General features: G+C 39.3%; 1 protein-coding gene across 14 annotated transcripts in view; it reads left to right on the top strand.

Annotated features, from left to right (window-relative positions):
* r3hdm2 (R3H domain containing 2) overlaps positions 1 to 19,535 on the top strand; it is a 74,496-nt gene that overhangs the window by 35,349 nt on the left and 19,612 nt on the right. For 5 of the 14 annotated variants that reach the window (XM_088088870.1, XM_088088866.1, XM_088088874.1 and 2 more), the window contains 12 exons: positions 1,326 to 1,412; positions 1,579 to 1,723; positions 2,883 to 2,961; positions 3,818 to 3,877; positions 5,210 to 5,350; positions 6,825 to 6,933; positions 8,336 to 8,431; positions 9,554 to 9,603; positions 10,284 to 10,337; positions 15,068 to 15,303; positions 16,454 to 16,626; positions 18,716 to 18,814. In XM_088088870.1, the coding sequence (XP_087944996.1) occupies positions 1,326 to 1,412; positions 1,579 to 1,723; positions 2,883 to 2,961; positions 3,818 to 3,877; positions 5,210 to 5,350; positions 6,825 to 6,933; positions 8,336 to 8,431; positions 9,554 to 9,603; positions 10,284 to 10,337; positions 15,068 to 15,303; positions 16,454 to 16,626; positions 18,716 to 18,814 (1,329 nt within the window). The remainder of the gene's footprint in view (positions 1 to 1,325; positions 1,413 to 1,578; positions 1,724 to 2,882; positions 2,962 to 3,817; positions 3,878 to 5,209; positions 5,351 to 6,824; positions 6,934 to 8,335; positions 8,432 to 9,553; positions 9,604 to 10,283; positions 10,338 to 15,067; positions 15,304 to 16,453; positions 16,627 to 18,715; positions 18,815 to 19,535) is intronic. The other 9 variants (XM_088088896.1, XM_088088888.1, XM_088088883.1 and 6 more) reach the window with 9 other exon arrangements.

Raw genomic sequence — 19,535 nt, 5'->3', positions numbered from 1 at the left:
CTGACAGTGTTGCAGTCTATGTCTGGAACTCCTGACTGTATGGAGCTGTGACGAAATGTGCTGACTCTGTGAACTCAAGTTGCACTGGGTCTCTATGCACTGACAGTGATACAACACGTTTCCTGGCTTTTTGCTGGGTAGTTTGGCCATGCATCAAAGTCTTGCCTTCAACATTGTTTGCATACATAGCACTTCTAAATATCTAATAATACATTAATGCAGTTGCACAGAAGCATTCACCATAATTGTCTTAGAAACTTGGGTTCGTAACCAGCTAAGCAGCGTATTAAATATTGTTGTTAAAACTCTATCATAAAATCTATTATAATAAACAATTATTTGAAAAGGATTGTAAAACAAGCACCACTTTTACAAAATGTGCACATGAGAGGAATAAACAAAGGAGGCCTTTTATGCTGTTATAATTTTCATTAACAATAAATGTGGGTGTACAGAGCTATGAACCCTGGGTAATTATGTCATTAGAATCAGCTCATTTGTCATTGTCTTAAGTTATGGTGACTTGATCTTAAATGAAGCAAACACTAATAATTGTGTTCAGAAACCGGAGCTCTCCTAAACTGAACATGCCTTACTCATAACTTAAAGATATGTGTTTATTTTTCTTAGGCCTGTGTGCATCTCTAACAATATCAAGGCAGTGTCGGTCATATTTGGACGCAAGAGTTTAAAACTTCTATGTCTTAATGGAAGTGGCTTTCCAGTGTGACTCCGCATGCTTAACCTTCTCCTTATAATCACTCCAGTAAAATGAATAAGATCAAAATGGTGCTTTCACAGTGAAAATATTCTTGAAGCTGGATCACCAGATCAAAAAAAAATCTGCAAAGGGACAATGTCCTAATTAGCTATGATGTATTGGGAACTTTGAATTTTTTTTATATTGTAACCTTCGGCAAACAAAACAAGCCTAGAAATTTTCAGATTTTTTGAATTTTTAGAATAACTTGAAAATAATAATAGTTTTAAATAAATACAACAAATAAACCTTAGCTTTTAAAGTTAATAATAAATAATACAAACGTGTTCAACACTGATTTTAATAATGTGTTTTGCGATTCAAGCATGCTGTAGTTCAATTTTGTTTCCTATTGAATATTATTATCATCATCCACATTTTTTTAAACTTCATTTTACTGGCAGTTGTTGAATTATGCTTGTTCTAAGAAGACATTGTTTACTGTAAACTACATCATCAATGCCACCTTACAGTAGGAAAGTTTTTAACTGATCTGCTACAATTTAAATCCCTAAAAAAACTAACTTAATTAGCCTTACAGATAATGTGTGTGGTTCTGTTTCAGTCTAATGCCAAACTGAAGCTGGTACGGAGTCTGGCAGTGTGTGAGGAGTCCTCTGGTCCGTTCTCCAATGATGGACCTCCAGAATCGGTATTGTTCCTGTCTTTAACCCCTAACCCTCACCCTAACCTTTGTCCATAGCTTGCAGTCAACCTAACCTGCAATTTCTTGTATGCAGCTACAGTTTGTGTAGGACTAACAATGTTAAATAGACTAAACAAAATTAGAATTCAAAATGTACCATCTTTTCTCATAGCAGTGGAATGTGGTTTTCCAGGATATCATCCAGCTTCACATCAGCTGCCCGTCAGACAAGGAAGAGGAGAAGTCCTCAAAGGACGAGTATGAAAATGAAGAGAAGGAGAAGAAAGACAAGGCTCCGCGAAAGATGTTGTCACGTGGTAAGATGAAACTTTGCTATTAAATGCATTTAAATTGTAGCCCATTTTGGTCACATGCCTTTTTTTACCACACAAGACAAGAGAGTTAGCTCTAGAGTTAGTAAATTGCATTCTCCATACCATAGACTGTATAAAATAATAGATGTAGCTACGATAACACCACGCGTTGGTTTGTGGACTCATGGTTTTAAGCCTCGAGTTCGGCTGCTAACAACTTGGTGTTATGGAGCCAGATGTGACCATATTTGGATGAGAGGATGGAGCAGTGGAGGAGGGAGAGGTGGAGCTCACTCATTAGCCCCTTTTACACTGCCTGTCCAAGGCGGGAATATTGCAGAAAATTCACTTCTTGCACAGTTGTCATGATTAAGGGAAACTAGCTATAGAGACCCAAAACTTTTCTTTTTGTACCAGGCTGTAAACATGTTTATTTCCACTGTAAAGTTTGGCATTTTATCATGGGGGCCTATGGGGATTGACCCGTTGCTGGAACCAGCCTGAAGTGGCCATTAGAGGAACTGCAGTTTTTGGCACTTTGTGTTAGCTTCATTTCTCAGCCCTTGAGGATGCTGCTTGCTCCATGTTCAAACACAATGAATGCTAAATAACTTTGCCAATGTTTAAAAATGTCTCACAATAATGTTTAAATGTTTTTTTAATGTAATGTCTGTTGCATGGAAATGCGATGTCCACTGTTTCATTAATACCAAAACCGAAATGACATAAAGCTAATTTCTCTGGAAGATAATGGGATCCCTCCCTCTCCTTTTTTTAAAATTACCTAGCTCTCTCTGCAGAGGCCCTCAGGCGTCATTAGACTCTGAGAGCAGCAGAGATGAAATGGCTAGCCCAACTGTCAAGTTTAGTTGAAAATAGTGGAAAATGATCCCCTAAAGAGTGTATGTGCATATGTGTGAACATAGGAGAACAGCAAGCTGGTGACTTATGCTGTTTGCTTTGTATGTTTATCGTCCCTGACCAATCAGGAATGTCATTGTTGGTGTATTGGGGTGCCATTTCAGTAGCGCTCAGGTTTTGCTCTTTCTGTCCTCCCCTGCACTTTACTGAAGTGTCACCAGCTCTTCATACTGCACCTAACCAGTCTCTCAACCTTTCTTACTCTTGGCTTCGTATTTACTTTTTCCTTTCTTTCTGGTAGACTCCAGTCAGGAATACACTGACTCCACGGGCATCGATGTTCATGAGTTTCTGGTCAACACACTGAAAAACAATCCCAGGTATGAGATAACCACCAAAAACATGAAAAAGCACAAGATGGGATACAGCTGGTCATTTATGTTGATTGATTCGGTCCTGTACACGTTAGTTAATACATGGCAAAAATATATTTTTATCCAAACCACTTCTGAGATATAGTTAACCTTTTATGAGCAATTTAAATGTTAGATTTTATATGATCTTTTATCCTGTATCTTACATCTGTTCTTTTTTTTACATAGCTCATCAGGTAAATACTGTCAACAGATAAGGACAAGCATCCACAAAAGCACTTGCACATTCATCTCTCAGTTTTCATAAAGCGAAAAAGTCTGCAGCCTGGTAACATTGTAGTTCCAATGTTAGTGGCAGTGTGGAATATTAATTGCAAAATGCACTGACTTTTAAAATACCTGCTAATTTTTGAAGCATCGTGCAAAGCAGAGTGTTAAAGGGATATGATAAGAAATTGTAACATCATGTTTGTCCAACCGTTGCAGGGCTAATATTCGGTTAGCATGATGTTCCCTGCAGTTGCTGCTGAGTAATAATATAGTCTGAAAAGTGAAAGTCCATCTCCTTTATCCTCTGCATGAGTTTGTACATGAATTGTTGATATAAATGTCTTATATTTCCTCCAAAATGCCAACATGATTGTATCCAGTTGTTCAAAGAAGGATTATTAAAAATTCAGTTTGACAAAGGCTTTAAATTCTGAAACAATCACCTTTGTAACAGAAGTGAAGGGATACAACCATTATTGGAAGTATTCATTGCGTGACATCATACCTTTAATCTTTGGCTGACATGCACTCTCTGACCTCCTCCCCCCACTGATCTCTCCTTCTACCCCCTCCCCCACCTTTGGCCCAACAGGGATCGAATGATGCTGCTCAAACTAGAACAAGATATCCTGGAGTTCATTAATGACGACAAGTAAGCCACGTTCTTCATACCCACTCTCTTGTATTTAAATTTAGCCCCTCTATGTCCATTCCTTCTTATTTATAGATTGCTGAGGTGATGAGATAAATATGGCAAGTTGTAGTTGTCGATTGTATGGGGCTGGTTTGGGCTGACTGTCTGGCAAAAGACCCTGTGTTCCTTTGTAACGAGAATAGTGTTGTGTTAGTAAATAGTATGGTCTTTAAATCTGTCTGAAAGCAGCAAATAATTTTGTCCTCAGTTGAGCCTAAGTAGAACTTCGTGCTAGTCAAACAAACTTAAGAATTTGAAAAAACTAAAACTTTGTTTGAGAGAATAACTCTTGTGGGAATCAAGACAATAGTGTTGGAGTTGTAAAAATTACATCATTGGAGTATTTATCATTGTTTTTTTAGAAAATGTGTGGAATACAATTTTGAGTGAAAAGGGAATTTTGTGTCAGACAGCCTGGTGTTTTTACATCATTCCTCAACCTCTTACTAACATACAGCGAACAAGTGAACTGGGAGAGCAGATGGGCTGCATAAAAGTGTTTAGACATACTGTGGCGACAACAACATTCAGGGAACCCATTGAGCCCTGAGTGAGCCTAAGCAATGGACTGCTGCTGCTCTGAGAATAGGTTTGAGGTGTGCAAGCTTTGCAAAAATAGAGCTAGGGTCATAGACTGTATAAAATTCTGAATGTAGCTACTATGACATGACTCATTGGTTTTTGGACTCCCATTTTTAGGCCTTGAGTTGGGCATTTCGATGTCTGTTTTTTGTTTGTGTTTCCCTTTGTATCATTCTATGCCCCTTCTCTAAATTGTGAGTTTTTTGCCATGAGTCCATAGACGCAGGGCAGGCTGTTCATGAGTTTTCTTTTTTCCTCAGCCACAGTTTGTGGAGTGTTCGCTTTGGAGTTGATAAGTGATCACTTAATCTAAACAGAGCTGATCTGATCAAATCGTAAGGATGAGAGGAGCAGCTGCTGCAGAGGCGAGTGAAAACAAAATTTAAGACCCAGTGCAATAAATGGTTACGTTTCACTGCGTCTGGCATTCTGCAGCTCCGTCTGTGTCCTGAGTACGCTCTGTAACCCTGCAAGTGTGGCCGTCAAAAATAATTGAATGTGTGGGAAACCCTGAGGTTAGAACACCTTCACTGGGGGAAAAAAATGAAACAATCTGATGTTTGCTGGTTCGTATTGCATCCAGTTAGGAAGAGATGTAAGAAGTATGATTACATACACTACAGTATTCAGCAAAAACAAAAATATAGTGTTTTAGAAACTAATTGCAGTGCAGTATTGAAATAACATGTTACTTTGTGTCTCCTGCAGTAACCAGTATAAGAAGTTTCCTCAGATGACTTCTTATCACCGTATGCTGCTGCACCGTGTGGCTGCCTACTTTGGCATGGACCACAATGTGGATCAGACAGGCAAGGCTGTCATCATCAACAAAACAGGCAACACGCGCATGTGAGTGTAGTTTCTAACTTTGCTTCAGACTTCAGCAGCTGCAGCCTTAATTGTGTTTTTCAAATCTTTATTTACGTATTTGTAGAATAAACTTAAATTATTCAACCTTTTAAAAGAGTTAAAAAAACACCATATTTTATTTAGACTTTTCCAGATGGCAGGATTGTAATGGTGTCAATAAGGGTTTCGGGGGGGCTGTTATAATCAAATCAAATCCAGAAGTAATCTAAACAGCCTCAAGGAAATACACAACAACAAACGCATGTGACTGAGATTGCTGTGACAACTGCAGCATGAAGCTTACAGTACATTCCCAAAGCTATAAACTCTTAAGTGTGAGCTGGATGAAGAACAACCTGACCCAAACATGTGACAGAGCAGCAACATGTAAGCAAATGAAAAGTGTATTTCTGCTGAAAGCTTAGGCAGTATCAATACACCTGAGAAATGAAAGCAGCTTGAGCCAAGTATGCACCTCATCTTTTCTAACAACATCCCATTGAATAGCAAGAATATGCTGTGCTTTTCACACTGTGTGCACTTTAGGCAGAGAGTGGAGAACTAACTAATTTAGCAACCAGCAAGCTGTTAAAAGTTAGGTTACACCTCACAGCTATTAGGTGAAATATGTGTAGGTAATAAATGTACTTTTATATACTATAAACTGGTCATTGTTTAAACCAGGAAATAAAGTTGCTAAATGTGTTGTTAAAAACAGTAGAGAAATCAGTCATCAGTCATCAGACTGACTGACCGTGACCAATTTCTGATGCATTAATGAGAATAAATACTCTCCACAGAGTGTTGTTTTTTTTACTGTAGGGGCATAGCTGGTCCAGTTTATACGGCAAAAGCTTCACTCAGTTGAGTCAATAAAAATGATTGTTTACTTACATAAGCAGTTTGCTAGAGAGAGAGTGTTTTTCTCTCTGTCAAACTATCTATGCACGTTAAACAATCGAAGAGCCAAAGAGATATGAGAGACATGGCGGCATGATGGACCTGTTACTGTCTGGCTACAAACTGTCTGAGACTATTTTTATCTTGGTCAAGCCAAAGTAGCTCTGCACACCTTGACCATTTTTGGACCAAATGACAGCTGTGAGTCAGCTTTCTCCAGTTGAACATTATTTCAACCATGTTGCGTTCAGGCTCATCAGTGAGCACATGTGCACAGAGATTTTACTACCTCTATTCCAGGTAAGATTCAAACTACTGGCAGGACAGTCACAGGCCCATTTCTTAAAAAAAAAAAAAAAAAAAAATCTGTACTTTTTCTAAAAGACACGTTTTGATTATTTTGTTTAGAAGATTTCATTGTGCTGGGACTAATTTTATTTATGATAAAGATACCATATGTTTTTACATATAACTGCCAAAAGCGTTAACTGTGTCTTATTTTGTTTCAGTCAATGGTACCTTTGGCTAGTTTTAAGTTTGTTGAAAGCATGCCTTTTGTCTTTTTCTTCTACAGCCCAGAACAAAGGTTCTCTGAACACATTAAGGATGAACGTAACATGGACTTCCAGAAGAAATTCATCCTGAAAAGAGATGATGCCAGCATGGACAAGGATGATAATCAGGTAGGCTGAATTATATACCATGACAATCATTAACTATATGTTTGTTAACTATCTTAAGATGGATAGGGACACAGAAGGACGGGGACACAGAAGTCTGAACATAATGACATAAGACTGTTAATTACCTTTCCCAGATCTGATGAAACAAGGTAATGTCTGATTTTGATGCCAACTAAGCTGTGAATCAAACACTCACAGATTTCCGGTGGTGAGGCCCCAGACTATCTGGGCATCTGGAAGTGGGAGTAGTAGAGCTGCAGCATCATCTTGACCTGGCCATGTGTTAAGAATTACAATGAACTCTTAAATTATTTAAAATAAAGAGGCAATACTTAAGAGTCTTAATTGATTTAGCTATGTGTAAGAGCATGCAGAGTTTGAACAGTGGTAACTGTACATTATTGTAGTTACGCAGTTGGCAGGTGGGTGTTAAACGGCATTGTTTCCAACAGGGATTAAAACAAACTTGGTATGTGAAAGGAGATTTAACAATCTCAAAAGATTTGGGGTGGTACTAATAATAACTTACAATTGAGGAAGCATGGTCTGCACTTAAAGGATGTGTTTAAGTAAAACCCATTATGCTTTCTGTCCACCCATGTTGTTTTTTTTAATGTTATGATGACTGTAAACCTCATCTCCTGTATCACAAAGGATTTTGTTTTTGTGAAATTGTTGATAAATTAAGGTTAGAAAATGAGATGCTGTCATACCTCTTTGTCCCTTCCAATACTAGTATCACCAACACAGAGGAGCAAATGCACAAAAAGGATTGCGTGGCTTTTGCTGTAGCTAAACATGTAAAAATAAGACAAAAGAAACTGTAATTCTCAAAGCACCCACAAAGGGTGAAATGCAACCCTAACTGGGCTGCAAAGCAGTTAGTGTGTCTGTATTCCTGCGCTATTTGCACATATTTGAATACGTTAAGCATTGAAACCCCACGTTGTCAACCACGGAAACAGTTTGATCATAATAATAATAAAGGATAATATACTTGCTTTGTTGCTGGCTGAACCAAGTTTTCACACCTCATTCCTTCCAACCATGTTTGTTTGAAGCATTGACACTTTTCTTCGGCGCCTAATGCTTGTGCATATTTATCGTTTTCCTTTGTTCTATCACATTTGTGGTGTTAAAGCTTCCCACGCTTATTCTGCCCCTCAAAGCACTCTTTCTGCACTGTTTCCATTCTGTTGTTTTGTTTTGACGGCAAGCAGCTGCTCTCTCTTGCATGCTACTGTTGCTATCATGTGACTTGTTGCTACTTATCTTTACAGTAGGTCGCACTAAGTGTGGCTATAAATGTGTTTACATAAAATTTAAGCACATATTTGGGAATATTGCATATTGGATTAAAAGTGTAATTTTTTAAAAATTCAATTGTTTTCCCAAATGTTAGATCCGTGTCCCGCTGCAGGATGGGCGACGTAGCAAGTCCATTGAAGAGCGGGAGGAAGAGTATCAGCGGGTACGAGATCGGATATTTGCCCGAGAAGTAAGTATTGAACCTGGTCAGGGCAACAAAAACTCGGAAGGACATGTTTACATGAAATCACACTCCAGCTCCCTTTACCATAGAGAAATCAGTATTTCTTAATTAGACAAGAATGTAAAATGTTTGTTTAATAACTGGTGCAGTGAAACATGGTAACATTCATAATCCAAGTCAGTGGTTCCCAATGTGTTTTGCTGACACAAGGTGCATGTCCATGAGTTGTGAGCAAATCATTCAAAGCATGATTTTTACCTTCTCAGGCCCTGTCTGCATGTTAGAGTTGGCTACTGTTCATATTTGTACAGATACCTGCACTAGCTTTGGCACCTGGAATTTGGTAGGCCTACCTGTAACCAACAGCTGCACGGGTGAAGTCGTAGATTAAAACAATTCTGCACCTGCGTATTTGTGTGTCTGTTTCTGCTCATCCACTAGTGATACTAGGCTGTTCCTAAATTATTTTTAGAAAAGAAATAACAAAAGAGGCTAAAAATTTTGCGGTAGATTGGTGCTGCAGCTTTGGAGCTCTGTGAATGGTTTACCCATCCCCCGGTTTTGGGGCGCTTCTTGCCTCGGCGGCTCCATCGATGGCCAACAACAACTTCCACACTACAGGACACTTAACACGCCTCCTGTCTAAACCCGGCATTCTCCCCCAGATGTGCTCGCAGGTCCTGACATTTGGCACAAATTGATTTAACCAGAATCAGTACCGAGTTCAGAGTTCAGTACCCAATCCTACTATATACAGATATTTATTATATATAGTATTATATAATATGGTATTATATAATATAATATATAGTATTATTAAAGCTGAGTTGCTGTTTTTAAAACACCCTTTAAGGTGAAGACTTTTCAAAACACAGGTTACTTAGTATCCATGCGGACATGTAATCAAACTGTTTAACCTTATTTGTTTTTAGAGGTCTGAAGAGGTAAAACTAAAGATATCTAATGTCATACACTGATAATAAACTTTTGGGAACCACTGCTTTAAGCAACATGTCACATCCTGAATACCAATAATGTCAAACTTAAGAACTTCTGAAAGGTTGAGCTGCAGAAAAGAATGCTAGTCTTAAGTGCTGCTGGTTGAATTAAGCATTTCATAATGTGCAGGTGTCCTTTTTTTTACAGTCCTCTCAAAATGGATACATCAATGACAACAGGTAAGATGATTCATCCTACTTGAGACTCTAATGTGTGCAATTTATAAGACTCTCTTTGCCACCTTTTCCCTTTAAAGCCACAGTTGCTTGCTAGGTTTTAGCTATAAAAGGTGGAGGGCTGTAGACCCATAAATATAAAGTTTTCAGATGGTATATATTGGGTTTTTTTTCATACAAATCTGACAATTTAACATGAATGTAGCCCCTACTTAAGTTTTTTGTTTTCTTTTCAATGCCATGCAAATAATCAGTATGTGTTTGATGATGTTTGTCTCTCACTGCTAAATATACCAGTGTTGTTTTATGCTAGACTGTTATAGGGACACACTTTCTTTGAGAAAGATTTGTAGGTAGTGGAAGAAATGTTTTCTAGAAAAATAAGTTAGCTCACACAGCAGTTACAGTCAGCCTCCATCCCCAGGCACCCTGCCCATTGAGGTTGAAAGATTAGGACGTAATATGCTGAGAGAGAGAAAGAGGAAGCGTGGGCTTTTCAACAGTCAAAGTTTCTGCCTTGTGTGCGTTTTTTTTTTTTCTCACTTTTTCACAGGGGTGAAAGTTCTGCACTGTGCCTACCTCAACCTCCCACCCCTCCTTATCTCACCCTCCCCTAAACCCCCTCCTGTTCTCCAATCCAGCCCTGTAACCCCAGCATTTTCTCCTAATGTTAACCCCAACAGACTTTCCACTGAGGGCTACTGCTCTAGCTCTCAAAAGAGGAGGCAGATCTTTAGGTATTGGGGTGCTGCTGACTTTGACTTGTGTGTTGCCATGCCCATTCTTTGAAAGTGGTTTGGTGATGATAGTGGTGACTTGTGGTGGTTTTTATATCTTTGCTTGGCGTAGTCGGCTGATTGATGGCTATTCCAGCACTGCACCGTGGGGCTTCCCATGGCCCATGCATGGCTGCTTTGTGGTTTCACTGGGGACTGATTGACCTACTTACCCCTCCACCCATCCACCGTCAACTACATTTTTTTATATAAAGTAACTGCATCGCTTCCACAGTAACCTGTTTGTTTTGTGGTTGACTTAGTCTTGTAGTTTTTGTTAACATGTCACCTGTTGCACAGTCACATAAAAAAATATATAAGTAGTACATAAAATTGAAAGTGCTGCTGGACTGGAACATTAGACTGCCAGCAAAAAACTTATTACACCAACTACGTTTACATGCACACTAATATTCCTGCTATCCTGAATATGATATGTTCTGATTTTGATGCAGGTTGTATAAGCAGCATATTCTGTTTTTTCTGGATATTCCGAATTAGGCCTTTTTCCAAATTAAAAAAAAAAGGCCAAAGACGTGGGATTTGCTTATAATAGTCAGGTATGGCAGCATTATTTGAGAGATAATTCCAAATGTGCTGTATACATGTCCAGTTGGGGTTTTTACTGCAGCTTGCGACACACGGCCTCTTGCCTGTTCATGTTCAAATCTGTGCATTGTCATGGATACATTTTACACAAGCATCTAGCCAACAGAATGCAGGTTTGGGTTAGAGATGTAGACTCAAAAGAAAAGCCCACATTTTTGAACGAAGGAGAAACATACCAACTGTTGAACATTATGAAAGACTTGGATAAATCAACAATTTTGGGATATGCATAAATATCACAGCAACACAGCAACCATTACAGCAAGGTATTTTAGGAAATAAAACAGGAACGCTGTGTTCACGTGGTTGAATAAGTCAAAATGGTGCAAGCAGCTTCCATACTTGTTTTGTATTGTATTGTATTGAGTATAAGTGGACTACTAATTTCCATTAGACATGTAAACAGCTTATTGGCAATATTGTCTTTTTCAGAATAAGAGCAAAATTTGTAATATTTTGTGCATGTAAATGTACCAACTGTCTTTATTTAGAGTTAAAAGTGCTTTAGCTAACATTTTTTTTATTGTTAATTAATCCTCTGATTATGTTCTTGATTAACCAATTAATCTTCTGATCCATAAAATATATGATGAGTAAAAAATGATCACAATTTCACAGAGCCCAAGTTGACGTATTTATGCCTTTGTTGTTGTTTTTTGTCCGACCAGCATCAAATCCCAGAGATATTCAGTTTTAGTTGTAGATTACCACCAAAAAAGAAATTGACAAAGTAATGAAAATAGAAGTCAAATCATTTTTTGGCAATTGATTAATTGATTAATTGTTTTATCTCTAGAGTGCAACAGTATATGCAGTATTCTTATTTTCATGATGTTAAAGTATTCTGCTGTTTGTAAATATTGTTTCTTGTGTGTACTGTGTTATTAAGAGCTTTTAGATATAGCTCTCCTGTTCTCCCCTCTTTACTTTAGCTTTTCATATAAATAATCTTCTTGTATAAGTTTAAGACTTTTTTTTTCTTCAACCTGTGCTGCTTGCAGAAATTTCATTGGAGGTTTTCATGTCATATAGTAATATGGCATTAATGATTTATGTGGAGTTTTAATTCTTGTCATGGGTTTTTTACTTTACCTAAAAATAAGCTTTATAATCCAAGTCCAGCATTCACTTCAAGTATAACCTTTACAGAGGACATGCTGTTAAAGCAAGGACACCATAAAACTACAGACTGCACTTAAATGAACTATAACAAGCAACTCTTCTGTGAGGCATGGGTTAATATAGTCGTCTAATAAAGACTGAGTTAAGGACGCACTGAACAACAGCAGCTGCCTAGCTTCCCCTGTTTGTGTGTGTGATGGGGAATGCTGTCGTGAGGAGAGAGTGGAGATGAAATATCATGTGATCAGCGGCAGAATCCCTCCTCCTCCTCTTCCTCCTCCCGCTCATCCTGCTCTCATCTTTGTCTGCAGAGCGAAGCGAACAAGTGTGTGCCTCCCTTTACAGAGAAACGGCAGAGCACCCACCCTTCCTTAAAATAGGCTGTGCAGCGAGAGGACTCAAAATAGATCCACCATTAATTACAGTCTCTCTGAAATATTTATCAGCCACAGCCACCTTCAAACACCACTCACTATCGCTATGGTTTTACTACCCATACCACGTCCGTGTTCTCGTCATGGAGATTCCCACAATCAACTGCATGTTTTGAATTGTCTCTACATGGACATACTCTGTTCATATACCTCTTCCAGTTATATGAGGATGAAAAAACAAGTGTTTACTGCAGCTGACTTGGCTGTTTTTTTTTTTTCTACTGTCCTCAATTCAAAGTCGTAGGTCTCTGTTCACCTGCAGGGCTTTCTATGTACATTCAACTTAATGCTGTACCATTATGTATAACACATTTTTCTTTTTTTCTTTTTTTTATTTTAAAAAAGCTGTATGTAAAATTCTGATTTCTTCGGACACGGTTATCAACATAGAGTGGGCTGCACCGGCGGCTCTCACAAGCCCCAGGAAGAGCTTTGAAGCCGATTTTACATAGTAGCCAAACTGTGTGACCACAACTTCAGGGTTCATGACAGGATGCCATTGGGCCCAGAAAGACTTTTCCCATATATTTACATTGTGAAAGAGACATTTATAAATTAATGGATGACTTTTTAGCGCTTTGGAACCCCACGGAAATGCCTTGTTTTAATATTATATTGATCTATTTGGTTCAATAACATTTGGAAAGTCTTAAAAAGCCACTTGATTGAATGCATCCAGGTAATTTTATACCTGAGAAGTCGAACATTTTTGGCTTCATGTGCATATACATCTATGGTGGCTCACAACTAATGGTAGTAACTCAATACACAAGGCTAAACAAAGGCAACAGTGCTGACAGAGCACTGAGCACTAGTTTGTGGGATACAGACATGCACATGCAGCTCGGATTACAACACAAACAGAGGAAGCATGACTTCATTGTCTGCTCAGGATGCCTTTACTCTACGATATCTTTACACAGGAAATGGTGGTTTGCTGCTTTATTATTGCTCTGAAGTAGAGTTCCTCCAATACCAATACCAGTATTGAAAATGCCTCTCATACTGCCACGTTACATCGCGTAACCATGAGTATGCTACTCTAAGCACAGATCCAATATCAGTTCATTTAAGAATAAACTAAAAAGTAGTTTCACATTTGCATAAATGGCAGTTTCCCCAAAAATCTATTCTTTTATAGTAACCCACACAAGTTGCACTGTGCAGCTGCTGGCAACTATTGTCACAGAGTGGCAAAAAATTATTGCTTTCTGGTAAATAGTTTAACATTATCAATTAACAACATGTCAGCAATTGGCAGTGTTTTATACTAGAAAGTCAGACCTGTGAAGCGGCAGTGGTATTGGATCGTCTGAGGTGTTATATCCAGGAGGCAAAAATTAAAATTGGAACATCTTGACTCTGAATATTGTATACAGGTTGTTCTGCTACATCTGTATACAGAACCTTTAAGTTTGTTGTTTTTGAGCACAGACACTGACATGTTCAAATGGATCAATAATATTCTTAATGCTGACATGTCAACGGCAGACCCAACCATTCACTCATGATGGGGAGGTTTCCCCAGGGTGGTGGTTACGCTTACAGTGTGATCATTGGTTTTCTTGGCAGCTACCCTTATCGAGGGTGACAGCATCACAACAACACAATGAATGTGTACACGGCAATATAATACAAAGAACCATAGGGGTGAACCAGTGGTAGCAAGTGGTTATTTGCAGATAAGTGTGTGTGAGTGTTGATGTACATCTGGTATCAATTTACAGGTGTATGTGTCCTGTTTCTGTCATTTCTTTTCTTCAGTACAATGAATCTTAAGTGCATGTGTCACTGTTTATCTGTATTCAAATGTATAACACGTACGTATGCAAGTGCTCATTCTGTAGAGTCCCTTATGTGAATGTTGTCTCCAGTCTTTGATGGTTTGTGTGTTGAATTCATGGAAGTTTGTCTCATCTAGTGTCACTGTAATATTCTGTTACAACCCAGTGTTGATTGTCTGGAGCATCTTTTCTCCCTGCATGTATGTTCTCGTATGTGGATGGGTTTGTATGTGTGTTTGTGCGTGTGAATGTGTGTGTGGTGGTATGTTTAAAATTGAAAATAATACTGTTTGGTGGTTTGTTGCCTGATCTTTTTGTATTGTGGTTTCACTAAAACCTGCCAATGCGCATCTGTGTTGAATGCCCCATCCTAAAGCCTGTCGCACTTGTCGTCCCCTCTGATGACCTTTTTGTGTTCTTCTGCTTTTGCTCCCCCCTCTATCCTATTTTGTCTTTGACTTTCCTTCTGTTTCTGTTTCCACCTACATGCTTCTCTGCTTGAAATCCTCCTATGTGCACACCCTCCCTTTTCTATATATGCCTCACCCTGCCCATGTACATTTTTGTCTCTGTCCTCCTCTTACTTCAATCTGCTCTCTCTACATCTCTAAAATCTTCTTGTTTAACCTCTCCTGTTGCTTCACTTTTCATTTTCTCTTTTTCCTGCATCCATCTCCATTTTATCCCCGTCATTTCATCTTGTTGTCTCTGTCCTCTCCCTCCCTATTCTGTCTTCTCTCAGAGGGAACCGTGAGAGCTCCAGCCGGGCGTCTAGCAGTCGTCAAAGCAGCACAGACAGTGATATGAAGTGCCTGGAGCCACGGCCCTGGAGCAGCACCGACTCAGACAGCTCCAACCGCACCCTCCGGCCGCCCGTCACTAAGGCTAGCAGCTTCTCTGGCATCTCCATTCTTACCAGAGGGGATAGCCTTGGCAGCAACAAAGGCTCACAGGGAAGCTGCAAAGGCTCACGCTCTGGTAAGGACTGTGAAGGAAAGTTGAGAAAAAAAGGAGAGACATTTAGGTCTGTCCTGTTTTTGTCATTAATGCTACTGAAACACTCGCTTTTACTATCCATTATAATTATTTCTAATAGACTGAAGCAAGCATAGCATATGGTCTTTCCAGTCAGTGATTTATTTTTATTTATTTTTTTTTTTTACTGTTGGCATTTTCTTTTTGAGCTTACTTATGAAATTTCATGACTCTCTTACTCTTGGCCGTTTGACAGATGATTCAGTCCTCTCCGTTTCTGCAGTAAAGACGTCAGGAGACGCTTTTGACTCACTGACTCATGAATTTACTTCCGCCGTTACACAAGCCTTTGGAAACTCCTGTATGTTAAACTGGGCTAACTGAACACTTGCAGAGACTTGCTAGCATAGCAACATTAAAGCTACAAACAACCCATAATGCAACACACTTTGTTGGAGTTGATGACCAGGGCCGCAGTTGAATACTCTTTTTTTCCTTCTTCTTCTTCTTCTTCTTAGGAAGGTTAGGAAGTGAAATGGCTCGAAAGTATCAGAAGTAAGCCATTTTTACACAGAGATTGTGCTGTATGTCCGCTACAAACTCCCATCTTCATGTTTTCATAGCATTTTCACACAGAACCAAGCAACCGCTCCAGTGTGTGATTTTAGATAGAATGCTGGCATCGCAGAATCAAGTGAGGCGTGTTGTTTAATGCAACAGTGTCTGCCTCAGTTGTGACATCTAACAGCTTGTTATTTAAAACAACAATGGCATAACATGGCAGTAACACTGACATATCACTGACCTTTTCTGATATATGGTGGCTGATCTTGTCCTCTGCTCAGAGGGTAGAGAACTCCTGAATCTCATTGTTTTCCCCAATTTGCAGAGATACATGTAAGCTGTTTTTCTTCCGAAATTAGCAGTTACCTGCTGTTAGCTGCTTTTTGGAATCTCCCATGGTGGATTTCACACATACCAAGTTTAAAAACTTGTCATGCCCAGGAAACTCACATTATTTTGTAAGGAGGAGGACAACACAAGATAACAAACAGACACATAATTTAAACCTTACAGAATTTGCTTTTGGATTGACCAAATGTTTTTGATAAGGACATTTTTGTGGGTTTCATGTCTTCCTCTGCATCACTAGGCCTGCCCCTAGTCAGTCCTGATGTGTGTCCCCCACCTGCAGCCTCCCAGCCTAGCCGTAGCCTACTCCCCTGCCCATCACAACAGCCACAGCCGCAGCCCCAGGTCCCGCCTCAGACTGCCCTGCTGCCCACCCCGCAGCAACACCCCATGGGAAACCACATGATTGCTCAGGTATGTACCTCCACTAACTGGATTTATGTCAACTGTATCAGTAAAAATGAAGCCACACTTTCAAGTTACAGAGGGTCTAATTGAATCTGGTGGTCCATTGAACATCTTTACTCTCCACCTTCCTGCTCTTAATGGGCAGGTAATTAAATAAATGTTGTGCCTGCAGCTGAATCAGTTCATATATAAAGAGAAGGCACTTTGAGTAACAATAAGTGTTTTCGAACTGGAGGAACTATTTTATAGTTCAAGAAACACTGTTCTAAGAGCCCCACTTTCTGTTAGGCCCATTAGAGATGACCTGTGCCTCGCCTAATAAGTGGCGTTAGCACAGGTCAGTAACATAAAGCTGCAGTCAAGTCCAAAAGTTTCCAGCAGCCATCAAAGAATATACAGGACATCAAAGAAATATTTACATTCTGCCCGATCCATCTTGAGGCTTCCTGTAATTTGCAGCTCATGTATTATTATTGTTGTCAACCACACATATGTTTGTTATCAGATTAAATCTTCATTGCACAACATGATACTAATAGCCTACAATCTAGTATTAAATATTACAAGTACGCAGTAAATTAGGATTTTTAGGTCTGTGGTTGAAATGAGGAGCCAATCAGCTCTTTGGTTTGGTGACATCCAGGCGTTTCCCATCATGCCCTGCGTCTTACCGTCAGTAGAGAGCAACTTTAGAGCCTTGCTCTAAAAATTGCGGCTACCTTGATCTCATGAGGTTATTGTTGCCCATGTGCACCGCTGCTGCTGCAATACCCACACATCAATCACTGTACATATGGCATCAAGTGCTGAAGAGGTCATCAAAGCAGCTAATGATCATCAATCAAATCATAATGTTGAACTATTTTAATTTAACATGTACGACAACTACATCATTATAGGCAAGAGGATATATCTGAGGCCTACATAATTGCTTGAAATAATAAAATTAATTTTGTGTCAGGGTCATTTAGTTAAACAAAAAAGCAATCATGCTTATGGCACCCAAATGGCCTGCAGCGGTCCTGCCCAAATGTACATTACATCAGCAAGTTGGGATCAAGTCTGACAAATACTGAAACAGGCATGCATTGTAAGTGAACAACAGCGCAGGCCTGACTTTACTCTAACAAGCTTAACATGTCTGCACTGCAAGACCTAAGAACAATCAAGGTCCTTAGAAATGCTGTGAGAGACTTTTCAGCTCATATCTCAGAGTATTTAATCCCCCCGGTCTCCCAGCCCAAAGGAACCATGAGTGAATAAAGTGTACGATGATTGGTCCAGACATTAAGTGTATAGTGTCTGATTGGTTGAACTGAGCCAATGCAGGTCCAGCAACTGCCAGTTTTAACAACCTGTGTTTATCGTGCAAACGTCAGACAACACAAAAAATAGTTTGTGACAAAAAAATTGAAGAAAACACTGACAAATTGAGTCTAGACTTTACTGAGCACATATGCAACAGGGGAAAATGAAGCACTATTTTTGTTCATCAAAGCAAAATTTACATTGTTATACCAACCCCAAACTTAAGTTACCTCAGCGTTCCTATCTGCGGTGTGAATTCAAGCAGTAAAAAAGTTCTTGAAGGTGTGCAGTTCTCAGGGTCGCTCCCCAGCAGACAGTTCCTCTAAGGGAGTCTCCAGAACTGCTCCGAAAACGCCTATTATACAAGTTATTTACAGTGGATGGCAACAAATCTACTGACAGGCGTTTCCTTTCTTATCTCTCTCTGAGTAGTAGTAATCACATTTCACGTTGTGAACAGTTTTATTGCTTTTGTATGATATTTAGAAACTGAATGTAATTTCCATTTCTATCCATCTGTTCATTAACAACTTTTCCTCTTTGTTCTAACCCACATCTTTCCTATGTCTTAATTTCTCTTTTTTTCCCTTCTATTCGCCTGCTTCTGATTCCCCTCCTCTCACTGGCTTGCTCCACGCTCTCTCTGTCTCTCTGTCTCTCTGTCTCTCTCTCTCTCTCTCTCTCTCTCTCTCTCTCTCTCTCTCTCTCTCTCTCTCTCTCTCTTTCTCTCTTGCTCTCTCTGTGCTCTGACTCTTTATTTCCTCCCTCTCTCTGGTGGTGTGTATAGCCGGTGGCATCTCTGCAGCCCTCTCAGCCTGTCTCCTACTCCAGCCCTTCCTGCCCCCAGGTTCTCCTGCCAGTTTCTCCTCCCCAGCAGTACACAATGGTACTGACACCTCTCGTAGCTTCATCTCTCTATATTAATTCAGTTAAAGATTGCATCACTGACACCCTCACAGTTTGCGTTTAGCTATTGCTGCATCCTGCCAGAGACTCTTGCACTCTCACATCCTGTTCTTATTTATATTAGTTAGATATTTAACCACAGCCATGGAAGAATTAGGTTGTTGCCACTCTGGACCACTCAGGTAGTGCTTAAACTCAGGACCAGACAGTCTGTCTGCATATTCCATGTCTCCATGCGCGTCAAGCACATATGAGTTGCTGTGACTAAAAAAAGTGACAGCTGTGCTATGTGGTACTAATTCCTTTTAGTTGTATGGCATACAAAATGTTTTTTCCTTTTTGATGTGATGAATATTTTTGATCAGCTAAGCACTTTTTTGGAAGTGTCTCTTGTGGGAGGAGAGTTTATGGTAGTTACTGCTGTCAGGAGTGTACATTCTTTGAATATACACGAACTAATGTTAAGACATAACAAATTCTATCTATTTTAACAATTAACCTAAATAAAGACCAAAAAAAATTAACCCAGAAAAAATATGTAATTGGGTTAAAATATTTTTTTAGAATTCTGTAGAAAAATTCAAATGGATTTCTGTGTGATCTTACACGACTCAGTGTTTCAGTGGACAGTGGTGCCAACAACACCAACAACAATTGTGGTTGGCTTTTACTGTCACTTTGACTGTCGTGTGTGAGTACAA

This window comes from Plectropomus leopardus, chromosome 2, assembly GCF_026936395.1.
Source record: "Plectropomus leopardus strain MGB_pleo_1.0 chromosome 2, ASM2693639v1, whole genome shotgun sequence".
NCBI lineage: Eukaryota > Metazoa > Chordata > Actinopteri > Perciformes > Serranidae > Plectropomus > Plectropomus leopardus.
This window is presented reverse-complemented; position numbering and strand designations above follow the sequence as displayed.